The 27,909-nt window shown below is 33.8% G+C and overlaps 1 protein-coding gene across 1 annotated transcript in view; it reads left to right on the top strand.

Moving 5' to 3' along the window:
* Window positions 1-27,060, top strand: part of Pten (phosphatase and tensin homolog) — a 74,071-nt gene extending 47,011 nt beyond the window's left edge. Inside the window, exons 5-8 of the mRNA XM_074078833.1 lie at window positions 10,019-10,160; window positions 14,318-14,484; window positions 17,818-18,042; window positions 20,949-27,060. Coding sequence (XP_073934934.1) covers window positions 10,019-10,160; window positions 14,318-14,484; window positions 17,818-18,042; window positions 20,949-21,134 — 720 coding nt within the window. The 3' untranslated portion in view covers window positions 21,135-27,060. The remainder of the gene's footprint in view (window positions 1-10,018; window positions 10,161-14,317; window positions 14,485-17,817; window positions 18,043-20,948) is intronic.
* The last annotated feature ends 849 nt before the right edge of the window (window positions 27,061-27,909 follow it).

The raw sequence follows: 27,909 nt of genomic DNA, 5'->3' as shown, positions 1-27,909 counted from the left end.
CAGAACACATTAACATTTAATATAAAGAACTTTTGTACATTTGTCTTTCTATAAGGACAGAACCCAACCTATTCCACATAGATAGAAAAACTCAGTTCGAGGGAGGAAGGTAGCATAACTGTATGTGAAAATTCACTCTTAGATTTAATAATTTTTATAATCAGGCAGGATCCTCCAGGTTAAGCCAGTTTCTTCTTAATTCAACTTCAGATCAAAAACATGACCATATCCATTATGTTAAGCTATATATATTTGCATCAGTTCCTACTTACTGTCTTTCTTCCTCTTCTTTTCTTTTTGGTGGTACTGGGATTTGAACTCAGGGCCTTGCACTCAAGTGCTCTGCCACTTGAGTAATGCCTCCAGTCCTTTTTCTCTAGTTATTTTTCAGATAGGGTCTCAAATTTTTTTACTAGACTGGTCTTAGACTGCAATCCTACTACCTGTGCCTCCCACGTACTTGGGATTACAGATGAGAACCACCATACCTGACTTCTTTGGTGAAATGGTGTCTCGCCAACTTTTTGCCCATGCTGGCCTCAAACTGTGATCCTCCTCATCTCTGCTTTCTGAGTAGCTGGGATCACAGGCGTGAGTCACTGTGCCCAGCCCTCATCACTTACTTTCTAACCCCTTTGTGACTTTTTGAATTATGTGGAAGGATGTGAAAGTATTATTTATTCATGATAGTTCACAAAATGAAAACTTACAAATTGGGCAAGATATTTTTTGATAAAACAGAAAAGTTATGTAATGAGCCAAAATATTATTAGGTTTAAACTAGGCACTCTTAAGCTCTTCATGTTACATACCTTTAAAAAGTCTGATGAAAACTGTAAATGTTTTTTCCCGCCAAATGGTGTGTGGTATACATATATATATAATATTACTTGTAACTATAAGCACTGAATTAATTGCACTGAAGCTTTTTAACATAAATGTGAAAAACCTTCATAAGAATTATGTCTTTTTTTTTCCCACCATGTAAAAACCAGTGGCCAATACTTGGGAGCAATGAATGAATCTAAATGGTAACAAATTAAAACTTATATTATTGTCTCTGACTTTGCAACTTTTATTTCAATCAATTTATACCCAATTTTGACTTAATTTTTGGTGTAAACAAGCAGTGAAACTATCGCACAACAAAGAATAAGTGGAACCTGTAGATTCATCTGACCAATGAAAATAGTCTCGGGTCAAGAACTGAGTTTTCTAAGGCTCTTTGGAAAAATTCGTGTTGAATCACTCTCTGACTTCAAGTTAATGAGATCGTTTTTGCAAATCGTGTATCATTAATGCTGTATTAGGAGAGGATTTTGACTCCACATTTCAGTTTTAAAGTCGAAAAGATAAACTATATACAAGAATTTGTGTCTTATCCAGGGAACAGTATCTACCCTCGACTCTAGAATTTGTCTTCTGAATTTCAGTGGGTTTACAGGTTGTAAAGAACTTCACAGCTGCTCCCATTTCTTGACAAAACCTCGTGAGACACCCTTGATTGAAAATCTTAGCTTTCATGAGTTTGGCACCTTTCACAACAGCAGATTGTTCATGATAGATCTTTCTTGCACAGCTTATGATTCAAGGCTTGGCATTCATGAAGCAGTAGAGCCTTTCACAATGGATAAGATTTCTCTCAGGATGTGCTTCATAGCTTTAGAAAAAAATGAGTTTTTTTTTTTTTTGGAATAGCTGAAATTATTGGTAGTGCAACCATCTTAACCTCTCTGCTGCAAGCTACAAATGTTTGACTATTTCTTCCCCTCCCCCTGTCCTGTCGCCTCCCCCTAGTGCTGGGGATTGAACCTTGTCAGTAGCCTGATAGGGTACTTGAATCAAGGACTTTGAGTTGTGGCAAACAATGGTTTTATAATGGTCTAAGCTGTTCTATGCTTTGCTGTCATTTGTGCTATTTTCTTCTCCCTCTTCTCTTTCTCCTCTGTACAACTGTACTCCACACACATGCATATATGCCCTGTCTGATCCTGGCACTTCTTCAGAATAGTTGGCTATAGGCTGCTGCTGGTGAGAACTTGACATGTAAGAACCAGCTGAAATATTTCATCTCAACATGTTCAAGAGTAAAAGTAAAATCTAAGGATACTTAAACTTTCTCATATTTTATTTTCTGTTTCTAGTTTGTTAGATCCAGCAGAAGCCTCCATAATAAAATGTGAGGACATATTTTTAATTTGTCAGTGGGAAGATACTGTAGTCATCAGAGTCTGGTAACATTGTCAATTCTGTTTCCCTATAGAGGTGAGATGATATATGTTGAAATGGCAAGAAACCCCATAGGATGTTGTAAAGTAGGGCCAGAGCGAAAAGATAGCTAGACAGTTACTTGTGAAAAGAAAATGTAAAGCCTATAATATCATGTAGTAAAATGTAATAATATTCTTCGTCAGTAGAACTGTTCTAGTACCACATACTCTTCATTCTCTGTTTAGATTAGCATCTCTCCCTAATGAAGATGATGGATGGGATAATAGTAAATAGAAAATGGAAATGTATACACACTGTTAAGGATGTACTTGGTAAAATTGTTATATTTAACTTTTTTATATGAGACTGAGACTCAAGTAATTTAGCTGAAGTTGGTAACTTTTAGCATCATGGAGTTAAATCACTGAGATCTCCTCTACTTAGCTCATGCTTAAATGCCTAGACCATGTTTTGCTTGAGTTACTCACAGTACGTAAAGGAGTATCATAGTGCGTTCCTGCCTTTATCCCTGTTTGTATCCTTAATTATAAGATGGGCTAGAGGCATGGCTGAAGCAGTGGAGCACCTGCTTGTCAAGCACAAAGCCCTGAGTTAAAACCCTACTACCACCAAAAAAAAAAAAAAAAAAAAAAAAATTAAGAAATGAGAAACAATAAGAAGCTGAAGAGAATTATGTTCTGGTGACATTTTAGAAGCAGAATCTTTTTTTCTTTTTTTTTTTTTTTCTTGGTTTGAAGAGAAAGGAGGTAGTTGTCATGTTTTTGTGAAAAATTTGTAGACTTTGCAGAGTCTACTCAAAATAATCTGACCTGATCTTGATACAGCCTCTGTGGAAGTGGTGCAAATTAGATAGCAGAGTTGTGGGTGAAGATGACCATGAAATGTGGCATTATATTAGTAATGTTCAAATAGTACTCTGAGTTTCAAATGTTGAAGAGAAATCAAACAATTGGTACCTCATAAAGTGTTCTGAGAGTGAGATAACCACTTGAGGAAAAGAAGGCTCCTTCTTTTATTCAGTAATTCAAAAGGAAGCAACTATGTTAGTACACTTCCCTGGAGTCATTCGTTTGTATATTTGATATTTTGCTTTACAAAAGTATGACAAACTATCCATTGTTCCCTCTGGTCCCTAAGAAAGCATGCTGCAAGGCAATTTTTGATGTTGGTTTCCATCTGTTCTGTGCCCCATGCTGTCTGTGTCTGCAGTTGGGTGTTAGTAGTATGACAGATAATCCATACACTTGTTGTAAACTATGAAAGAGTTATGTTTCATAAGAATGCTGATGAGTCTGTACTTTGGAAGGAGTCCTAAAACTTGTGAGTTTGAAGAGATTAATTTCTATTATATGACAAACTTTTACCTAGAATCACTCCTCTTTCCCTTTCTTTCTCTTGCCCCCATCTCAGAATAGTGGCAAGTAAAGTAAGTATGTTAATGTTTATTTTCTTTAATAAAACTTTTAAGAAGAGAATTTTAGCAGTTTCAATTTTCTTTTTCTTTGTTGCCAAATCAGCGATTAGAGGTAAAGTTCCTATATTATGATCTCTGTACATTAGTTCATTGAGCTTACTTTTAATGAAGATTTTAATCTTTTAGAAATAATAAAGGTTAACTTTAAATCATGTCAGGAAAAGAAAACTTTCTGTTTCCTCTTGGGGATGATTTAATCTCATAATCAGGTTTATTTTTCCCCCTAGTCTGCCCACTAAATTTCCCTACATTGTAACCTAATGAAATTTTCATGTTTCTTTATTTAAAACAAAGCAAGCTATAGTTACTATCTTAAGAAAAAAAAACCAAACAGACTCCTAATGTAACATTATTTTTCCTAACACATTCATCATATTTTTTCCATGGATGCTATTTAAACCTATTATCTAATCCATAGATTTATAAAATTGTGGAATTTTATGCTTTGAAGGACCTAAGCAGTTAGTTCATTCAAATTCATTTTAATACAAATGATGAAACAGATCTGCAATGATCAACCTGTCCTAGGTCATAATCAACCTTTGTAATAACTCAAAACCATGTTTTCTAACCTCAACCTATTGCATTAGGTTCTGTTGTCCAAATGTGTTTTCCTTTATTGTTTGAGTCCCTAAAGTAGAAACTAAAGCTTAAAAAAATACATAAAATATTTGCTTTATAATCTGTGAGGACTTTTTTAGTTTCAAGGCAGATAATCCCAATTCAAAGTTTTAAGTTTAAACAAAAGGAGACTTACTGACTACATAACCTGAAGCTCTGGTCTGGATCTAGATGCTCAGCAGATGTTAGGATTGTTTCTCCTTTCCTCCCCTCCCTCTTCCTCATCATTTTGTAAATATTTTCAGATAGGATCTCTGCAAGGTATAGTTCCCAGTAGCTTCTGGTTTATATTCTAATTAAAAGATCTACAATTTCAGAAAAAATTCTTAGTTTGGGTTCTGTTTTCCCTAGATTTGGGAATATGTCTATTTCTGAACCCAAACATTCCAGCTAGGGAATGGAATTCTGTGATTGACCCTGAAGCCCAAGAATAGGACCCAACACTCACAGCCCACAGGGAGAATAATAACTACCCACAAGGAGGGTAAAGGATGCTGGGCAGATAGAAGCATCTCAGTTGTCTTTCACATTTATTCTCAAGGATTCTGTGGATCATGTAGCACATTGTATAACATAATTCATTTCATAGAACTGAAACCCAATAATACTTAAAATTTGCAGATTTTTCGTAGATGGGAAAAATAAGAGTTCAAAGAGGTTATGAATTCATATAAATCACATAGTTAGTATGTCTGTTATTAGTAAAACCCAGGCAGCTGAATAAATGTTTTAAACTCAGACTCACATTTAGGTCCAGATCTTGATTTTGAACAAGACATGTGCCGTGAGACTGTTCTTATCCTTAAAATAGAGGTGATAATTCTGGTGTGGTTGTATACACCTATAACCCCAGTCCTTCAGAGGCTGAGGCAGGAGGATATCCAGTTTGAGGCCATCCTGAGCTACATAAATAAAAAGAGATACATTAAAAACAAACAAACAAAAAATCCCAAAAATGATAATATCTACCTTGTAAAGTTGTGGTCCTGTTAAGAATATGTGTAGAATATTGGCAAGTAGCTACAATAACTACTGTTGTATGTTGTCATTGTAATAATAAGCCAGTTCTAAGAGCCATGTTTTCTTCCTTTTTGAACTACTATCCTATACTAATCTTACTGTGATCATTCTGAAATGTAGATTTCTAAGCTTCAAACTACCACTATTAGGTTGAAACATACACCTTATTTCTTTTTAGAGGTGAGACAAAGTTTTCCTATTTACTGGAAAAGTTTACTAAAGTAGAAAATTCCTTTTAAGCTGAGAAATTATGAATTTGTCTTAGAGAAGGTGATGTCAGGGTGTTGATGCATAGAATATGAACAAACGTATTTTGTGGTACAAGATGATAATCTAATCTGATAGTATTATGGCAGTATTTAGGTTTAAAAGTTGTGTATAACCCATTCTTTCCAGTCTCTCTTTATTTTAAGAGATTAATCATATGTAAGAGATTTACATCAAATAACTCAGCATTAAAAATAAATAGTTGATTAAAGATCTATTAAGAAAATGTAAATTTCAAAAGCAGACTACAGGACCTCAGTATCTGAGTAGCACCCAAAGCAAAAAGCATAAAACTGAGTCAAAAATGTTATACAAATTCAAGGAAGGTATGCTCCATATGAACACTTTGCTGTTATGAATTGTATGTGCTGAACTAACATCAAAATATATTAAGTAGCATCTGAGTGAAGTGAAGAAGAAAATTGGTAGAAATGATAGTAGAAATCTTTAGAATGCTTTAAGAAGGCACAAAATAAGACATGTAGGTGGTAAATATATAAGCCCCATTTCTTGATTATAATTCCATAAACTATTAAAAGTTTCATTCACATCATTATGGAAATTTAAAGCCACATTTTAAAAACAATTTTCAAGTCAATGAAGAAATACAGATTCATATTAGAGATTATTAAGATTAATAACAAGTAGGGATTGATAAGAACAAAAATAGAAATTAGAGAGTTAGGAAGCAGTAATAAAACATTTGAACTAATAAGTCATTGATTATCTGAAAATGCCAGTAATATCAGTATATCTCATTTAAAGCCAATTAAGGGAAAAAGAGAATAGGGGAGAAAGGGAATCACACTTTAAGTATAAGAAAGGAGATAAAAACTGTATTGAAGAGGTGACATTGAAAATGGTTCAGGTGTTTAAAACCGTGTAAAACTTAGCAGGTGACTGCTAACATACCCTTATATCTTAATCTGATAAAGAACTTTTTTTTTTTTTTGGTGGTACTGAGGTTTGAACTCAGGGCTTTGGTAGTACTGCAGTTTGAACTCAGAACACACTTATAAAGCAGGCACTTTATGGCTTGAGCCACAACTCTAGTCCAAAATAGCGTATCTTTTTAAAAGAGGGAAAACCAGAAAGTCCAAATTAAATGATTTGGCCAAAAGTAGGAGTAATTGTAGAAGCAAGGAAATTGTGAGAAGAAGAGTGGGAAAAGAGGTTGGGACTATATTTTTATGTGAGCTGCAGTGTGCAATAAATTGTTCTTATTTAGGTGGTTACCAGGATACCATCTAATATTTGAGTTGGTAATGTGATTCATCTTATATTTCTATAAAATTAATCCTGGAGTGGCACAAGAGATAGATGGAGAATAAATCAGTCAGAGGCTTGATAATCAGTTGTCTGTTAGAAAATTACAGGAAGACATTGAAATAGAAAGGGTATAGCAAACTAGAACTGTCATCTACAACTGGATTTTGGTAAATGAATAGATAGTAAGGATCAAAGATGAAGTACTCTAAATGAATTTAATCTCTAGTTTGTCTCCCATTTTGTGTGTGTGTGTATATGTATGCAACACACTTGTGTGCATATGTGTGTGTCAGTTACAATGCTGACTGGCATACCCATATCTGACCTTTACTGTTGCCTAGACCTTTGCCATATTGCTGGACTTCCCTCACTTCCCTTTTCTATAACCCTACATGTATCAATCACTACTGTCTCTCAGCTATGTTTTCTTCCTCTAGCAGAAGAGATGGCAGAATAGTGGTTAAGTTGAAGCTCTGAAGTTTGTAATTTTGGTCCAGCTGATACTCACACATAAATTAATGGCCCAGTATTGAAAAGTAGCAGATTTGTGTATTTATGTTTGCGTAGCCCTTTTTGGTAAGGATTAATCAAACATCCACTATATGTATACTACCAATCACTTGCTTCTTGAGATTTGTTTTTCCATTTTGCTAGGATATATTTGTTGTACAAGGGGGATTCTTCTTTGTGACAATTCTGAATGGTTAGATCTCCCCAACCTCCTTGCAAACCACTTAATTACAATTGCAAGAGGTTTCACTGCTCTGTTTTGTTTATGTATTAGGAAACCATGTTCCCTTACCTTCATCTCCTTAGTTCACCCTTCCCTCTCACAAGTACCCACATACACACAAACGAGGTAAACATACACACAAAAACAAACATGATCTTATACAAACTTAAATGTAGAACATGTTTGTAATAGCAGAACTACTATATGGAACTCGGGGGGAGGAGGGAAAGGAAAAGAGAATAATACGAGTCAACAATACCAAAATGCATTACATCTGTGCAGGTTAGGACACAACAGTATGTACTAAAAGCTGTTGAATAGAGGGAGTCAGTGGGAAGGTATAGGGAGAATAACAGGAGAGTTGAACTAGAGTATTTTCACAGAAGGGATGCTTTGAGAAATCCCTTTGAGCATTGACTTTGGAGTTAATGAAAGGCAGGACTGAAAAATAGGCTTCTTGAGTTTATTGCATACAAATTTATACCAATAATGGACATAGATAAATATCTATCATTCACTAAACCCCAACAAACAATAACTTGATGACCTTTTCTTACAGACTTTGATTGACTTTGTTTTACTCTGAAACAGGATCTGGTATATAGCCCAGGCTGGCTTTTAACTCAGTAATCCTTCCTCAGCCTCTGGAGTGCAAAGATTACAAGCATGCACCACCATGCTTAGCTTTGCATAGATTTTAAAACTTCTTAAATTTATTTAATGTTTGACTAGACTCAAAAGTTCACTTGGTTCAAAAAAGTATACTTTCCTTCCATCTTCCATCTGCTATTTCCCCCAGCTCACTTAGCAATGCTGTTTTATCTTCATAATCATGAATGACAAATTGCTTGCTGAAGTTGCATTAAATAATGTGGTACAGTAAACCATTTTAAGTTAAATTTAAACATTTTTAAACATTATTTTCTGTAACAGTTCTTCAAAGTAGTGCTACTTTACTACCACTTCTTTAAGAAAAATACATAGAAATAAAATTTCAGCTATTCCAAAGTTACACCTTAAGTATAGGTAAAATTTCTAAAACTGTTAATATTTGTATATCATTTTGTACTTTGCAGATGGTTTTGTGTAATTGCATTTACTGTTTGATCCTTATGAGAATCTTGTTAAGAAGGAACAGTATATTTTCCTGTACACTGGTGTTGTGTTTTGACTGTCAACATTCAAATCCGGGTTGTCAGACTATGAAATATATGGTTATATCATTTTATGCTCATACATATTGTTATATATTACATTATATTTTGTATATGCATATATAATTGTAATAAATCATGCGGACCTTTAAAATTTTACTGAGAATGCCCCATACTTGTCATTTAGCATACCTGTTGTAAAATTCACATGAATGTGTTTTATGCTTTCTGTTAGGGGGAAGATATTTCTGTCTAGAGTTTCAGCACATTGGGGAAATATTGTGAATTCCTTTTCCTCTTGAGTATATACTTTAAAGTACTGTTTTCTGCAAGTCACTTTTAACTGTCAAACTTAATGTTTATTATTTGCTTTATATTTCTAAGTTGAATATTTCTTAAGTCTCATTGTATACTACAAAAGAAACTTAGATAAGCATTCCTAGACCTTATTTATTGAGCATCTTTAGTGAATGCATTGTTGTACATGTGAGATTTTTTTTTTCTTAGATAACTCAGGTTCCCCTTTTAAATCCCACATGAATTATAAATCTTGTAAGCATTTGTAGTACTGAATATTTTCTAAACCTTTTTGTACTTCCCTAGTTTCTTCAACAAAGAGATGCATGTAGAACAGAAACATCTTTAAGTGCCTTTGTTTGCGGGTTGTTGTGTTCATATATTATGTTAGCTGCATATTCCCACTTTTGATAGGCTCTAAAATAAACATCACTTTTTACCACTGCTGTTTGTGCCTCTTAAAGGCAGTGTGCTTCTGTCTGGCTTGCTGATTCTGATATGCTTTTGCTTGGGAAGTTGATAACCAAATTTGTGAGGAATTGTTTGCTTAATAAGAGTCCAGAAGTCCTTGCAGGGAGATGTGAGTGTAAAGAGCATGGCTATAGTGCAAACGCCTTTGACAGTTCTTTTGCATTCATAGTAGCCTTTGCTTATTGAGTTCATGGGTCAGGGCATTGTTGTGATCTTTGAATAAATGTGGTGTTATAATTTTATTTTAAGGAAGAAAAGTTGTTATTCTAATATTTTCCTTCATATTGATGTTACTCTATTTTCTCTGTTATTAGGTTGGATTTAAATATAATGCACTTAAGGTCAAATTGTTAATGTATATGTGTTCTTCAAATGGGTACAACTCACTTATTAGCAATTTATTGAAATAACAATAATGGAACTTTTCTTTTGAATTTGGCTTCTCTCTCTCTTCTCTCTCTTTTTTTTTCTGTCCACCAGGGAGTAACTATTCCCAGTCAGAGGCGCTATGTGTATTATTATAGCTACCTGCTAAAGAATCACCTGGATTATAGACCAGTGGCACTGTTGTTTCACAAGATGATGTTTGAAACTATTCCAATGTTCAGTGGCGGAACTTGCAGTAAGTGCTCTAAATTCTTATCCTTCCATGTGTTGGAACACTTTTCTTAACATATCTAGAAGTATGTGTAAAACTCTAGAAAGAAATTTACCACATTTGAAATTTATGCAGGATAGTATATTTCTGAAGTATTGGAATTATTTAATTAGCTCTGTTGTTCAGTTCATTGGGAAGCCAAGGACAATGTTTGTTAAATGGTTTTGAAACCAAATTATATTTATGAAAGAAATATTTTATGCCACAACCACCAAATGCAGCCTAAGTTCTGCCAGATGACTGAAAACTGCATCAGAGATCCAGTGTGAGAATGATAGTAAGATTCATCTTTGAATCTTTGGGCAGAAAACCAATTCCTCCTTCATCTTAGGAAGACGGTGACAGGGCAATGAAAATGAAAGAAGTGGTAAGTTATGGTAGCAAGTACAATGAGTAAAGAATAAGACAGAGTCAGAATGTGTGGAGTATTAGAGAAAACCTCAATTTGGATCTTGGTGACAGTACTAGCTTTGTCATTGATGTGCTGTGTAACCAAGGCATATCATGTACTTCTCTTTGAGTTTGCTCGTCAATAAAATGAACAGATTTTAAAATCTGAAACCTCCTAGATAAGTACTAAGTACAGGTCATGTCATTGACGTCTGCCTCTAATTTATTTCTCTTTCCTATCTCAGTGTACTAGCTAGCTCAGTCATCCTGATCCTATTTTCCTTCTCCGCTGTTCTTGGCTAGAGTTCTTAACTATACTGATGGCAAGCTTAATAATTGAACCTAAGGCATTAATTAAGGAAGAATTATGGAAAGAAGTGTTATTCAGCAGCAGACTGCTGCTACTTTCTTCTATAACAGTGTTTAATACTGACATTTAAATATCACCTTGAAGTAGTCAATCATGTTTTCATATTTAAGAATTGAAATAGCTTTTTATTTGTATTTACAGTATAATTTTATAGTTTCTAGATAAGATACCACTTTACTATTTCTTTTAATGCCTCTAATATCATTTCAGTGATTTTGCAGTTTTTAGTGGTTTTAACTTTTAGCTTTAAGCTTTTGCTTCTTGAAAATATTATGCAACTAAATTTTTTTCTATCTCTAAAAATTAATTTACACCTAGAAAATTAATTTCTTAAACTTGTTTATCTTTGTCAGATAGGTATAACCACCATTACCAGATCTTTCTAATATTTTAAGGACAAGGCAAGTCTTTTGAAGACCCCATACTTATTAATACAGCATGTTAAAAGCTTCCAAGGTGTCAGGCGCTGGTGGCTCATACCTGCAATCCTAGCTACTCAGGAGGCAGAGATCAGGAGAATCTGGCTGGTTTGAAGCCAGCCCGGGCAAACAGTTCTGTGAGACCTTATCTTGAAAAACCCTTCACAAAAATAGAGCTGGTGGAGCGGCTCAAGGTTCAAGACCCAGTACCGAAAAAAAAAAATTTTTTTTTAAAGGCTTCCAGGGGAGCCTCATTGATGTTTTTTCATTGCAGTACAGTCTTAAAACTGCTCAGTGCAAGGCTCTGGGTTGTTGGAGGTGATTGACATAGAAACTTCCCAGATTCATGGAAGAGAAAGGATGGGAAAAAAACCCCTCATGCCCTTAATGCTCTTCCTGTAGTATAGATACCAGTATAAGAGCCAAACTAAAGGTACTATAGAGATAATAAGGGAAAGAGAACATTCAGTTCAGTATTCAGGTCAGTAAGATTTCTCATCAGTTCTGTTCTACCTCCTTGTATTTGAACCACTGTTTTGTTCTTTTTCTTTTTTGGTCTTGCAGAATTACATTTACATTTTAAGTCTACATGTAATATAGATTTCATTGTAAATCTTTCCTAATTTCCTGGTTCTCTGTTTATACATTGTGATTTGATATTATATATTAAAACTATATTAAAATACAATCAATATTTTGTTAAATGGGAGATTGTATGCATAAATTATAAATCCTTTATTCACAAAAAGAAGGTTTTAGGGGTTGTCAGTCACTTTCATGAAGGAAGTCTACCAGCTCTTTATTGAATGAACATTGGAGAAAGCATACAGTTTAGAAGGGGATTAAATCTGCAGGAAGTATGATAGGCAATAAGAAATAACTTTAACTACAACAGCAGAAAAAAATGTATTATAGTAGGCAAGAATAGAACAGGAATGGTATATGTGGATGACTGTTAGAGGCTCTTGAATGGGACTTCCGACTTGAGGTGATAAATACTACATTGTCGTAACACTGGAGGCCTGAACTGTGTTTTAAGGACAATCATGTAAAAAGTCATGATTGCAGGAGGAAAGAAGTAGTGGAAATAAAACTATTAATGTTACTTATATAAGCCAGATGTGGTAGTGCAATCAAGTGGGATTCATTTAGTTTCTCTTTTGCCATTTATATTCAAAGATTTAGTCCTGTTCAAGAGAATGATTCATAGAGTCATCTTTAGCTTAGTTTTTAGGGAATATTCTAAGTTAACACTTGATTTATAATTAGCTTGTCGATAGTTTATAACAATTCTAAAATTCTTGAAGATGTACATCTTAGATATAATATTTGAAATCTGGCTTATACTGTCAGTTTTCTAATCCTAACATCAGTGTCTTACCAGATTCTGAATTAACACAGTTAATAAGATTATAAGGCATTTTCATCCTGGTTAATTTTATTACAGCTTTGAAACTTCATACCTTATTAATTTGCTTTTTCAAGCTAGACCTCCCAGTAAAATTTTCATTATCACATTGGCTTGTAAAATGGCTCATTGTACTTTGAACCTTTTGTCAAAAAAATGAAATCTATTGATACATTTTTGATATAATATTTCCCCTTGGGGGTGGCTTTTTCTCATGGCTAGTATCTTGCAAATCTGTTAGAAAAGCCCCATGTTTTTATCAAACTTCCTATTTACTATGTGATTGCTGATACTGCTTTAAATATTAACTATATGTCCAGTAGATATTAAGTTGGAAATTTCATTTGAAGTGGTTTGACTTTTGCCTTGTTCTCAGTCATTGTTCATATTGATAAAAATGTGAGATTGTTTTTCATCTTGAAGGATGGTGATGCCTTTTGGTGCTGATAATTTATATTTATAAATAATATTCTTTAATTATGTTATTTACAAATAATATAATTTGTATTTATAAATAATATTTCTATTTCTTGTCTTGGCATGTTTCCTTCAAGACCCACTTCTTACCGCCTAAGGTTAATAGTTTGTTTCAATTGTCTTTTGTTTTCAAACAGTTCATGTATATTACAAATGAATTATACCGTCTCAAATTATTTAGGTAAACTTAAGTTTTTAAAAGTCCTAGGATCTTCGCAAACATTAACTCTTATTTCTAGATTAATGTCATGAATTTGAGTAGATTTTAAAAATAAAACAAATTTTTCCCTTTCCACACCTTCCATTTAGTTGAATTGCTAGCCTAAAACATAGTGAATTTTGAAAAGTTTTACTTTACCAGTTATTTGAAAACAGACATAGGTCAAAGCCAAAATGGTTCTTAATGAAAATGCAGTGTTTTGGAGGGAAGGAAGGCTATGCTGTAGTTCACTTGAGGTCTGTTACATTTCAGATATTTTCCTTGCTCTTTCTCATGGTGGTGACTTTATATGCTTTTATAATAATATATATGCTATCAGTAAAACAAATTGTGGAGTAATATTTTTTAAAATTTCTAGGATTGTGTTTGTGGAATCTAGTATGACTTTGTTATGGGTTATGTTCTCTTTCCTTTTGTGAAAATGTAATTTTTGACATGCTAGAGACAATAGTACAGTAAACATGTTTTAAAAGTTATCATTTATGCAGTTCACAAAACTGCTAGAAAAATGTTAAAAATTAATTTTATGCCTTAAGTAATTAATAATAGGATTTTTAGCATAATTTTAATGTGAAGCTTTGATACAGTAAATCCCAAGGTTAAACTAGTTAGTATATGATAGAATTATTTTGAAGGTTCAAATTGGATAAAACTTTACATTTATTGTATTTTTTACCCAATTTATTTCCACTGATTTGTTTTAGATCTAGGAGTACAAATGGAGAATTCCCATTTTGTGTATATTACTGATACTTGATCATTAAAATAGTTTTCTACTAGTTTGACAGTTTAAAGTGTTTCCTGTGAAATGATGCTTATATGTATTTAACCATGCAGATCCTCAGTTTGTGGTCTGCCAGCTAAAGGTGAAGATATATTCCTCCAATTCAGGACCCACACGACGGGAAGACAAGTTCATGTACTTTGAGTTCCCTCAGCCATTGCCTGTGTGTGGTGACATCAAAGTAGAGTTCTTCCACAAGCAGAACAAGATGCTAAAAAAGGTTTGTGCTTACTTTTATTGGAAAAATGTCAAAAATAGTCACCCCCTGAAGAGTAACCTCAGTTCTTAAAGTCTTTAGTTAAGTAGAAATCATTGTGTATGGAGAGATTAAGAGATACGCTTTTTTTTTTACGATTAACAGATACGCTTTTTTTTTTACGATTAACATCTTATAAACTAGCTTTCCATTAGATCTGCAGACATTTTACTTACCGTGGCATTGTTGAGACATTATAGCAATAAATAATCCTGTTAGAAGGAAAAGGCTGCATGGTCTTGTAACATGAGATGAAATTTCCTTAACGGGGGTTATGCAAAGAAATTTTTAAAAGTATGAATGATTGCATACATATTGTCATTTGGTCAAGTGTAATCCTCTTTAGAAGCATGATTAATTGAGAAGAAATTAGCATGGGACCATAAGTTTAAAATTTTGGTCCATAGGTAAAAACAAAATGTGTTATGGTCTTACATAATGACACATACCATTTTCTCCATTTATGTTTCTTGCGTCTGAATTATTTTATATATCTAGTGTCCCCAGATGTACTGAATATTTAGTTTTTTTAGCTAAGACAGAAGAGGAAGTAATAAAGAATGAAAAATGTAGTGTTTAATTAAAATATGTACATTTACAGTATTAGCAAGTTTGCATTTACTAAGCTATATGCAAGAGCTCAATTATAAAACAAACTATCTTGATTTAAAATATTAAGTATGAACATTTACAGTGATTCTAAGGTATAAATTTTGTAACTAGTAATGGGAAAATACTACCTTTATGTAGTTTTACTGTCTTGTTAAACATACTATACAATGCATTGCCAATTTTCAGATACTGTTAGAAGGAGAATTTCATTTTCTCAGCTTTTAGGGCTTTTTTTCCCCAGAAAGATAATATGAGGAAGTTTTGCTTACCAGAGGAATTGTAGGCCTAATTTAACTTATCAAAAGAAATTTAATTTCCTTTATCCAGAATCCAAGTAGCTGGAAAAATCACAAAATGTTAACGTGATAATTTTCACCAGAAACTCATTTTCTTCTGTTATGTAAAAATAAACATTAAATATATCTCTGTAGTTTAAAAACACTATTTTTTGTGAATCTAGGAAATGTTAGCATTTGTTTCAAAATTAAGATAATTTGAAAGTTTTTTTCTTGTGAGGTGCAGTGGCTCAAGCCTGTCATCCCAGCTACATAGGAAGCACAAATAGGAGGGTCTTGGTCCAGGCTGGCCTCGTTATTCAGTGTGAGACCCTCTCTCACAAATAACCAGCATAAAAGGGAATGGCAGAGTGCCTCAAGTGGTAGAGTGCCTGCCTAGCAAGTGTGAAACCCTGACTTCAACCCCTAGTGCTGCCCCCCCCAAAAAAAAAGAAAAAAAAAAAGAGAGAGAAAGCTTTTTCTTACATTCATAAGAAGACTCAGGTACAAAATGCTGTTTTTCGTTTTTAAAAACAGACATTTGGCTCACCATTTCCCTGTACCTTTAGAGATGTTCTAATTCTTCTTTCTTTTTTCAGTACTGGGATTTAAACTCAGCGTTGCTTTGCTTGCCTACCACTTGAGCCATATCCCCAGACCCATCCAGGAGTGTGCTAAATGTTTTTTGGGTTTTTTTAAGAGAAAGTAATAGTAAAGGTTATTGGGAAAGGATTACACTCCCTTCCCCCCCGGGATTATAAATCTACAGTTTTATTAAGACAAAAACTGACAGTATGGTATGAAGTTTACACTTAAGCAAAATTTTCACAGATACCTAACACAAGCCTAAAAAGATTTAACAATGGAGATCTAGATGCGGGTCTAGATGAGGTCAAGAACTGACTGCATTTTAGCTAGATGTGGTAGTGCACATCTATAATCCCAGCACTCAGGAAGCTGTGGCAGGAGGATTGAGAGTTCAAAGCCAGCCTGGGCTACATATAAAGACCCTGTCTCAAAAAAAACAACAAAAAAAAGCATTTTGGGTATTGAGTATCAGTAAATTCTTAAAGATTTTATGTTTTCACAAATGAAAATTAACCTTCTCCTGAGACCAGGGCTTTGAAATCATTTCACCACTGAATTGACATTTGTGCTGTGACTGAACCCTGTCACTGAGGGTCTCAGAGTTCAAAGTTCAAAAAACAGAAAGAGCATGAGCTTTCCTATTCTCAAAAGATTACACTTTCGGTTGATTAAAAGTGGGTTATCTCAGAAAGGGGGACCAAGAACAACCAAGTGTGCTAATTCCTTATTATTATCATCTACACTTTACATTAGCACAAGTAAAATGAAAGATTAAATATTTGTAATGTATTTGTATATCTTGGATTATTTCAATGAATTTCCATTTTATGTGACTTTCCCTGTTGTATTTAAATGCCTACTCTGATTTAAAAACAGTTTTATTATAATTAGTCTGAGGGATCTACATTTTTGGAAAGTTAGCTTATTTCCTTTTGATTTTTAGGTAAAATATAGTTACTAATGCAATGACTGATAAAATAATTTAAATTAATTTTTAGAAAGATTTGTCATATATAAGATTGTCTTTCTAAGTACTGTTAAAAGGTACAGTGAAATTTGAGACATAAGGCCCCCAACAGTCTTTTATCATCTTCTTGGGGGTGGGGGGGACTTGAAGCTAAATTAGAATAGAAGATTTAAATGGCATAGAAGACACCAGATAAGATGTCCCAGGGATCATCATTAACTATCAAAAGATCACACAGAATTTTTATCTTGGTCAAGAAAGATTTGAAGTGATGAACTTTTTCTGTGTTTTTTTGTTTGTTTGTTTGTTTGTTTGTTTTTGTGTTTTGAGACAGGGCTTGCTATATGTATGGGCTGGCCTATAACTTACTATGTAGCCCAGACTACCCTTGAACTCAGATCCTTCTGATTCCCCCTCCCAAGTGCTAGAATTACAGGCATGTACCACTATAACTAGCTGTTTGTGGGTTTTGATTATCAGCCATACTTGATTAGGGATGTTTTATTAACCTTCCAAGAACTATATTAAAATAAAAAACCTAAATTTTGTTTATACCTACACACACATAAATTCAAAACATTACTTAACCTAGTATCAAAAAGAAACTATCTTGCTTATGACTTTAGACAAAAGTAAGTTATCTCAGGTCTTACAAGATTATATTTTTGGTCTAAAATTTGACTAAAAGAAAAATCAATGAATAAGAATTTGGTAGCCCACAAATTGTGTTTACCATCATTCAAAATATCAAATGATACATAGTGTATTATATTGACTTCTTGTGGCAAATGTTTTATATTGGTGGAAAATACATTTAAAAAGAAAATTGGTTTCAATTTTTTTCTTTTGTTTTAGGATAAAATGTTTCACTTTTGGGTAAATACGTTCTTCATACCAGGACCAGAGGAAACCTCAGAAAAAGTAGAAAATGGAAGTCTATGTGATCAAGAAATTGATAGTATCTGCAGTATAGAACGTGCAGATAATGACAAGGAATATCTAGTACTTACTTTAACAAAAAATGACCTCGACAAAGCAAATAAAGACAAGGCCAACCGATATTTTTCTCCAAATTTTAAGGTCAGTTTAAAACATTTGGGGAGTTGGTGGTGTTTTGTGTGTTTACACTGTTTGTGCGTTGTGTGTTTCCAGATATATAGCTAAAGAGTTTGCTTTTACTCTTTTTTAAACTAAATTATTTATTACTTCGATTATCTTTTTTTTTGTGGTGCTTGGATTTGAACTCAAGGCCTCACGCTTGCTGTGCATTTGCTCTACCACTTGAGCCACTCCACGAGCCCTAATTATGTGTTATTTAGAAGTACTGTTTATTATGTACCAGTTACTTGAACGTTTCTGATGAAATGTCAAGACAGCCAAAGAGTTTATTTATTTTCCCTGTCAGTGGTGCTGGGATGGAACCCAGGGCCTTATGCATGTTAAGCAAGTATTCTACCAGTGAACTACATTGCCCACCCTAGCTGATTCCTTTTCATGGTTTGGAGAAATTGGGGATAAAGTTTGGGAGAGGAGTTAAGTAAGTGGGATATGAAATAGGAATGGGAGAAGAAGAAAAGGCTTGAAAGCTCAAATGTTCTGGAATGATCTGTATAGAGTGTATCCACCCCTTCCACTCTTGTTTCCCTTCATCGTATTCTCAACTACTCAGTGACACTAAAATAGACTTGACTGCATCACTCCTGTTAACTTTTTGAACACTGTAGCAACTACAAGGACCTATATAATTTAGCACAGGACTTTCTCCTACCGTAGCTCTTAGCCACATTCTTTCCTTGTTCCCTGACATTCAGCAACAGTAGTCTTGCTTTACTTCTCTAAAATACTGTGTTTTTGCCTCTAGTCTTTCCAATTCTTTTCCTTCTCCCTGTATCTCTCCCCCCTTAGCCTTTCCCCTAACACCTCACATGGTTGTCCTCATGTTTGCAGCCATAGCTTCAATCTCGTCTTCTCTGAAAAGCCTTCTCTGATTGTCCTTCCTGCTATACCCTTAAAAAAGAAAAACACACTTTATTTCCTCATAATTTGGCTTGGAATTATTTGATTTGTTTTATTTTTGTCTGTGTATAATATGTATGAGTATGTGTATTATATGTACGTATTTCTGTTTCTAGACAAGAATTCTTCAGATTTAAAAACCTGATTTGTAATCATTCCCAAATTGTGTTTGCCATTTTTCTTTCCCTTTCCTGTTTTTATTTTACTTGATTTTCAGTTTTTTCATTGTTTTTATAACATGCAAGAAACCTAACCTTAGCTTCTTAGCCTAAGAATATTGTTAGTAATACCTAAAATGGAGAGGGAGAGCTACATGTTTTAAGCGTAATGGATTTCATATTAAATGCCTTTGGACCTTAAATTTCTTTAAGTGTTTTGAAGTGTCCTTTATAACCCATAGATTTTCATTGCCTTTTGCTTTGTGGCCCAGGTTGGCACTGAACTAGCAGTCCTTCAGCTACAGCCTTACATCAGTTGCTGGAACTATAGGCATGCACCACCATGCCTGGCAACCATTAGCTTTTAAAATATCTTTCCCTCTAGTTTTGTTTTATGTTTTAATATTGCAGTAAGTTTTCACTGGTGATGTAGCTCAGTGGTAGAGGCTTGCTTAGTATGGGCAAGGCCCTAGGTTCAATTTCCAGCACTACAAAACAAAAAGGAAATAATCTTGTTGCTTTTTAGCTAGAATAGTTAAAGAAGGTCTGATCAAGTGGATAATATTTAAGCAAGAGGCCTAAATGAAATGAGTGAACTAACAAATACCTAGGGAAAGTAGATTAAAAAGCCCTACACAGAAATGAGCTTGATACATTTGAGTAGCATGAGTCATTTTGACTAAAAGACAATGGACAAGAAAATCAGTCCTGGTGCACAGAAGCTGTCAGCTGAGTTTTGTCTTCAGACATTCACTACACCTACTTCCCTTAAAGTACAGACTGGTGAGGAAAGTAGGGGTGGGAGGAGGGAGAAATAAGAATGGAAGCCGGGAAATAAGTGAACTACTGACTGGTTTATTTCAGCTGAGAGGTGATGGTTGCTTGGACTAGAGTAGTAGCAGGGAGGGATTATAAGAAGCCGTTAGATTATGTATCTGTGGTATTTTGAAGGTAGACTTAAAGAATTTATTGATGAAGTGGATGTTGGTTATAAGAGAAGAATTGATAATGACTTAAAAATTAGGAGAGAGAGTATAGAATAAGCAAGGGATTTGGAGTCAAATCTGATTTCCCATACCTTGAACAAGTTTCCTAATCTTTCTGGGCTTTCCTTTCCTTTAGAATGGAAATACCTGATATGTTAGACTTGAGTGACAATTATTTTGACTTGGAATGTATAGGCCATTAACCTACTCTTTAGACCACTGTATGATCTATGTTAATTTCCTTCTCTTTTCTCCTTTAAATGAAGTAGATCCTAAGCATGATTGTTACTCAGTATTTGTATGTTTGTATAGTATCATCAATATCAGAAAATACACTCAGTTTCAGAAAGGCAGTAGGAGAAACATTTTTTCAGAATTCAGCCATGTATGAGTTGAATTTTCTGATTGAAAAAACTGTATTGTATGAACTCTTAATGACCTTAAATCTACATTTCTTTTGTAGATTTATTAACAGTCCAGTTTTTTCAGTACATAGCAAGAAAGAAAATGTAGGAAATCTTGGTAAGAATTCATTTGAAAAATAGTTACCATGCTGGGTGTGGTAGTGCATGCCTGTAATCCCAGGACTCTGGGAGCTGACACAGGAGGATTGTGAGTTTGAGGCCAGCCTGGGCTACATAGGAGCCCTGAATCAAACAAACAAAAAAACCAACCAAACAAACAAGAAAAGATACTGTCTTTTAAAGTTCATGTTTGTTATATAGTACTTAAAAATGAGCTTGCTAAAATATATATATATCTCTTCCCTGAGTAATTTAAGATTAGTCATAATTGTGGATTTTCATTTTAAATTTTCTTTCTCTAGGTGAAGCTGTACTTCACAAAAACAGTAGAAGAGCCATCAAATCCAGAGGCTAGCAGTTCAACTTCTGTAACGCCAGATGTTAGTGACAATGAGCCTGATCATTACAGATACTCTGACACCACTGACTCTGACCCAGAGAATGAACCTTTTGATGAAGATCAGCATACACAGATTACAAAAGTCTGATTTTTTTTTTATCAAGAGGGATAAAAATACCATGAAAACAAACTTGAATAAACTGAAAATGGACCTTTTTTTTTTTTTTTTAATGGCAATAGGACATTGTGTCAGATTACCAGTTATAGGAACAATTCTCTTTTTCCTGACCAATCTCGTTTTACCCTATACATCCACAGGGTTTTGACACTTGTTGTCCAGTTGAAAAAAGGTTGTGTAGCTGTGTTATGTATATACCTTTTTGTGTCAAAAGGACATTTAAAATTCAATTAGGATTAATAAAGATGGCACTTTCCCATTTTATTCCAGTTTTATAAAAGTGGAAACAGACTGATACGTATCCGTAGGAATTTTCCCTTTTATGTTCTGTCACCGATTAAGTGGCTAAAGAGCTTTGTGAATTATAGGTTCACATCCTACCCCTTTGCACTTGTGGCAACAGATAAGTTTGCAGTTGGCTAAGAGAAGTTTCTAAAGGGTTTTGCTACATTCTATTGCATGTATTTGGGTTAGGAGAATGGAGGGAATGCTCAGAAAGGAATATATTTTATGCTGGATTCTGGACCATATGCCATCTCCAGCTATTAACACACACCTTTCTTTAGCATGCTACAGTTATTAATCTGGACATTTGAGGAATTGGCCGCTGTCACTGCTTGTTGTTTGTGCATTTTTTTTTTTTTTTTTTTACAGCATATTGGTGCTAGAAAAGGCAGCTAGAGGGAGTGAATCTGTATTGGGGTACAGGAATGAACCTTCTATAACATCTTAAGATTCCACAAATGAAGGGATATAAAAATAATGTGGTCATAAATAAGAAACACAGCAACAATGACTTAACCATATAAATGTGGAGGCTATCAACAAAGAATGGGCTTGAAACATAAAAATTGACAATGATTTATTAAAATTAAATATGTTTTCTCAATTGTAATGACTGCTCCATCTCCTGTGTAATCAAGGCCAGTGCTGAAAGTCAGATGCTATTAGTACCTACATCAGTCAACGACTTACACATATTTTATTAGTTTTCAATCATATACCTGCTATGGATGCTTCATGTGCTGGCTACAAGCTTTCTTCTTCTCATTAAATATAAAGTATTTTGTAATGCTGCACAGGAAATTTCAATTTGAGATTCTACAGTAAGTTTTTATTTTCTTTAAAGATTTATGATGCACTTATTCAATCCAGTAGCTGTCAGCCGTTCCACCCTTTTGACCTTACACATTCTATTACAATGAGTTTTGCAGTTTTGCACATTTTTTAAATGTCATTAACTGTTAGGGAATTTTACTTGAATACTGAATACATATAATGTGTATATTAAAAAAGACATTGCGTTAAAAAGGAAATTAGAGTTGCAGTAAATTTTCAACACTGCACAAATAATAAGGCATTTAATTTTTCAATAGTAATTGTCCTACATATGCTTTACTGATTTGCTGTTGAAAGAATAGAATTTTTTTTTTTTAATGTGCAGTGTTGAGTCATTTCTTCATAGTGCTACAGTTGGGACTAGGGCTCCAATTTTCACTTAAATATCATCATATATTTGATATGCCCAGACTGCATACAGTTCTAAGCAGAGTACAACTACTATTGTAAAGGTAATGTGAAGATATTAAAAAGGATTTTTTTTCCCCCAGAACTTTGTGTCTTTCAAATTAGATCTTGACATTTGCATATCCAGTCATTATATTTCTTCATGGTGTAAAGTCCCATTTTCAATAACTTATTGGTGCTGAAATTGTTCACTAGCTGTGGTCTGACCTAGTTTATTTACAAATACATATTGCACAGGCTCTACTAGACAGCATTTATAGAGTTTGATGATAATTAGACTAGGCAGAACTTCATCTAAAATATTCTTCATAAAAATTTTTTCATACCTCATCAGTTTCATTCAACAAAATTTTAAAATTTTTAACAAAGCTCTTAGGAGTTACACATTTATAAACATTGACACATAAAATATTGATTGACTGTTCATAAGTTAAATTGGTAACATTAGTGACAGCTGTTCCTAAGATGTGACCATTGAAATTTATATGCTACCTTGTCTCTAATGAAGCTGAAAATTGTTGACTAAAATGGAAATCAACTATTCATCTTTTTCAGTTAGTTATAAATCCTGTTCTCTGTTACAGTTTTGGGGCACAGCATATTAAAACATAAACTTGTATTGTTCCAATATGTAACATAGAGGATCAGGTCATAAGTAATGACATTACAATGGGCTTTTGCACTGTTATTATTTTTCCTTTGGAATGTGAAGGTCTGAATGAGGGTTTTGATTTTGAATGTTTCAATGTTTTTGAGAAGCCTTGCTTACATTTTATGGTGTAGTCATTGGAAATGGAAAAATGGCATTATATATATATTATATATATATATAAATATATATTATACATACTCTCCTTACTTTTATTTCAGTTACCATCCCATAGAATTTGACAAGAATTGCTATGACTGAAAAGTTTTTGAGTCCTGATTAAAACTTTATTTATGACAGTATTCATAATTAGCCTGAAATGCATTCTGTAGGTAATCTCTACCAAGTTTCTGGAATGTTTTCTTAGACTTTTGGATGTGCAGCAGCTTACATGTCTGAAATTACTTGAAGGCATCACTTTCGAGAAAGCTTACAGTTGGGCCCTGTACCATCCCAAGTCCTCTGTAATTCCTCTTGGACATTTTTGCTGTAATTATAAAAAGGGTAGTTGAATAAATAGCATCACCATTCTTTGCTGTGGCACAGGTTATAAACTTAAGTGGAGTTTACCGGCAGCATCAAATGTTTCAGCTTTAAAAAATACAAGTAGGGTACAAGTTACATGTTTAGTTCTAGAAAATTTGTGCAATATGTTCATAACGATGGCTGTGGTTGCCACAAAGTGCCTCGTTTACCTTTAAATACTGTTAATGTGTCATGCATGCAGATGGAAGGGGTGGAACTGTGCACTAAAGTGGGGGCTTTCACTGTAGTATTTGGCAGAGTTGCCTTCTACCTGCCAGTTCAAAAGTTCAATCTGTTTTCATATAGAATATATATACTAAAAAATGTCAGTCTGTTAAACAGCCTTACTCTGATTCAGCCTCTTCAGACACTCTTGTGTTGTGCAGCAGTGGCTCTGTGTGTAAATGCTGTGCACTGAGGATACAAAAACAAAAAAACACATGTACAGGATCATATGCCTCCTACCAATCAGATGTCCATTTGTTCTCGTGTTTGTTAACAACCCTTTATCTCTTAGTGTTATAAACTCCACTTAAAACTGATTAAAGTCTCATTCTTGTCATTGTGTGGGTGTTTTATTAAATGAGAGTATTTATAATTCAGATTGCTTAAATCCATTGAAATTTTAAATAATCAGTCAAATATGATTTAAAAGTTCTGTTAAGTTTTTTTTTTTTCGGTCCCCCCCTCCCACCACATGTACATGTACACACACATATATATTGTCTTTCAAAGCCTGCTATTCTAAAAGCATGGCCTCTGTGTCATCTTGGGAGTGAGTATTTGTCTACTCGTGGTTAAGAAAAGCACTTTGGGGCTTTAATCACTACTTAAAAAATTGTTCCAAGCACATTAAATAACATTCTAATCTTGAAAAGTTCAAGATTCTTCGGAAAATGGTACATATTTTTGTTTTATTAAGCCAGATGTCTGAAGATACTTCCCAGAATTGGTTTGATACTTCAGATCTCAGTTTTGTGGCTTTTCCTTGTTTTATGATTCTATACCATCAACATGGGAAGCTTCATCTACTCATCATGACCTGTCCCATATAAAAATTGATATTCAGAATAGTCTAAAGGACTATACTTGAATTTAATCTTGTTTTTCTAATATTCTTAAAAGCTTAAAGACTAAGGCCTATCTAAAGTTAGTAAGATAAGTAAAATGCAGCTTGTACAAATGTGAAAGTAAAGCAGACCATTTATGTAACAGTGAATTTTATGTTATTTCAAGTTTACAGGTTCTTTCTGTGACTTTTGAAAAGTAAATGTGAATAATGTATAATGTAAAGAAGTATGAAGTGTGTATGTATTCGCAAATTTTCTTGTTAGGATTTTTAAATAAGCATTGATGAAATTCTGTAAGTATTTTGATTTGTAAGAAGATATTTTGGTGATGTTTGAAAGAACATCATTTATTGGCATTTTGTTCTTATGTCATGTCCTCATTACACTGTAATTTGAGCTGTCTTGGGTCAGTGAATGCCATCACCATTTCCATTGAGAATTAAAAAATCACCAGTATTTAACATGCAGGCTTCCAAAAAATCAAGACCCTTAAATCCAGTTAATTTACTACTAACCTAAACTGCTTTTAGCTCTTTTGCTTTTTGCTGTATAATTAGCAATACATCTAAACTTAGTCTTAAATGACTTATATGTAACTTAAGTAGCAGTGCTGTTGCTGGTGCAGAGAAAGATTTTTGTGAATAGAAATTAACATTCAATCCAAACTAGTGTAGAGACAGTACCTAAAAACTATCAAGCATGATAAAGGAGAAAAACTTTTAAAGATGGGATGTTAAGAGACTGATTTTCCTGTAGAATTACATAGCTATAGGATCCTCATGTTAAAAGTTCCTTATCAGTATTTAGTGTTTAAATCATTTTTAATGGCCATAATCTTGCTGTTTTTCCATCTTCAAAAGATCTTATATCAAAATGTGTGTGGGTAGCCACTGACAAATTCATGTCGGTTGATAGCTTTAAACATTTAAAATGTGAAGACAGGACAAAATAGTTCATTGATGAAAGTTTCTTTGGTTTTTAAATTGAGTATTTTGAAAATATTTCCCTAGCACAACAAAATGTTCACTCAGAATTCCACTACCCAGTGACACAGCCATTATTCAATATAATGTGACTATATAATCATCTTTTCTGTTTATTCATGTATATATTTTCTTTTTAAAAATGAAATTTATACTGTATATATCCAAAGCCTTTTAGCTTACTTATTTCCATCATAGGTTTGTAGAATGTTCTATTGCCTCAGGAAGTGGACACTGATCATTATCCAATGCTGCAATGCAGATTGTGTGCAGTTACTAAGAGTCCTTTCCAATTCTGTGGGTCAGTCGTGAATGTTTCAATATCATTGGCATTAAATGATACATGTCTTAAGTGAAACACTTTCATTTAGTATAGGGGAGCTTAATGTGGCTATTTCTTCAAAAACCATTTATTGTTTTTCTTTTTGGTTTTTGGTTCTTTTTGAGACAGGGTCTCACTGTGTAACCCAGGCTGGCCTGGAACTTCCTAGGTAGCCAGACTGGTCTTGAACTTGCCATCCTCCTGTCTCAGCCTCCTGAATGCTGAGATTACAGTAATATGCTACCATGCCGGGCTCTCAAAAACCATTTTAAATGAAGTGGAATGTGTGAAACACTGTATCAGTAGTTAACTTCATCACCTTTCTCTTCCCTTTATAGATAGATTGGAAAAAAGATGACCTTTTCAGTTTTTATAGTTCTCAAACATTTGCTCAATTTAGAGCAAATTATTTAACACTTTCCTATCCCCAAAAAATAAAAATAAAAAAAGGCTACTGCTGGTTTATTACTCAGTTGTCTTTAAATCTGTGTGCTCATGGCATCACATCAAAAATTTAGTATTTCATGAATGGTTCACCCATTTGCTCTGAAGCCATGGTTATCATGGTGGGCTCATAACAAAACGTACAACTCTCTTTGACAGTTATTTGAGAATTGTAAAAAAAACATTTAGCTGACAGCAGTATATGACTTACAAACCAATGTATTGATATTTTTAAAGCGTTTTTACACATGGGAGAAGTTAACTGCCATCTTCGAGCATTGCCATCTTTTAAAATAAAGCCTATTTTTAAATGAAGTGTTTAACAAGGATTTATATTTTTTGTTTTATAAAATTAAAAATAATTTGTCTTCTCTGATGCATGTGGATTCTTATCTGTCCGTATAATGGTTAGAGATTTTGTGTGGAATGGAGCAAGGCTTGCAGTCATGGCTCTAGTGTTCGTTTGTCAAACATGTTTACTGCAGTGAGATCCTTCATATTTAGATGTGGTTTATTGTAGCCTATCACTTATTGGCTATTATTTATGTCCGCCTTTAGAATTTTCTGCTGATTCTGTACAGTTGTCCAAATGATATCCCGTGTTTACAAATACCCTTCGAGTATCTAATTTCTGTTTCCATCAAATTGCTCTCATGCCCTAATGAGCAGTTTGCAAGTGTATGCATGTGCATTTGTGTGTGTGTGTGTTTGTGGGGTGTGTGGGGGTGAATTAGATTTTCAAGAGTGCTAGACTCAGTCTAATTTCAGCAAATGTTTCTCACTGGAATTTCACAGTTCATTGTAATGAAAATGTTAACCATGGATGACCTTTGACATACAGTAACAAATCTTGGATATTAATGAATTTGTTAGTAGCATCTTGATGTGTGCATTAATGAGTTGTTTCAAAGTTGTGCATTAAACCAAAGCTGGAGTTTTGGAAATGTTTATATCCAGTTCCATTTGGCTGCTGATGAACATAAGAGTAGAAATGCCTTCCTATGGAGAGTATTTTTCCTTTCAAAATTAAAAAGGTTAATTATTTTGACTATTTGTTTTTTAGCTTTTTATTTATCTAACAAATATATGTGAAGTCCATGCTATATGTAGCAGGGGTTTGGGATACATTAGTGAAATAAAAGATGCATATGATACAGAGATGATCATCAAACACTCCATATTCTCTAGGTTTCCATTTCCTTGGAGTTAGATGGGCCTGTGTAAC

This window comes from Castor canadensis, chromosome 7 (assembly GCF_047511655.1).
Source record: "Castor canadensis chromosome 7, mCasCan1.hap1v2, whole genome shotgun sequence".
Classification (NCBI taxonomy): domain Eukaryota; kingdom Metazoa; phylum Chordata; class Mammalia; order Rodentia; family Castoridae; genus Castor; species Castor canadensis.
This window is presented reverse-complemented; position numbering and strand designations above follow the sequence as displayed.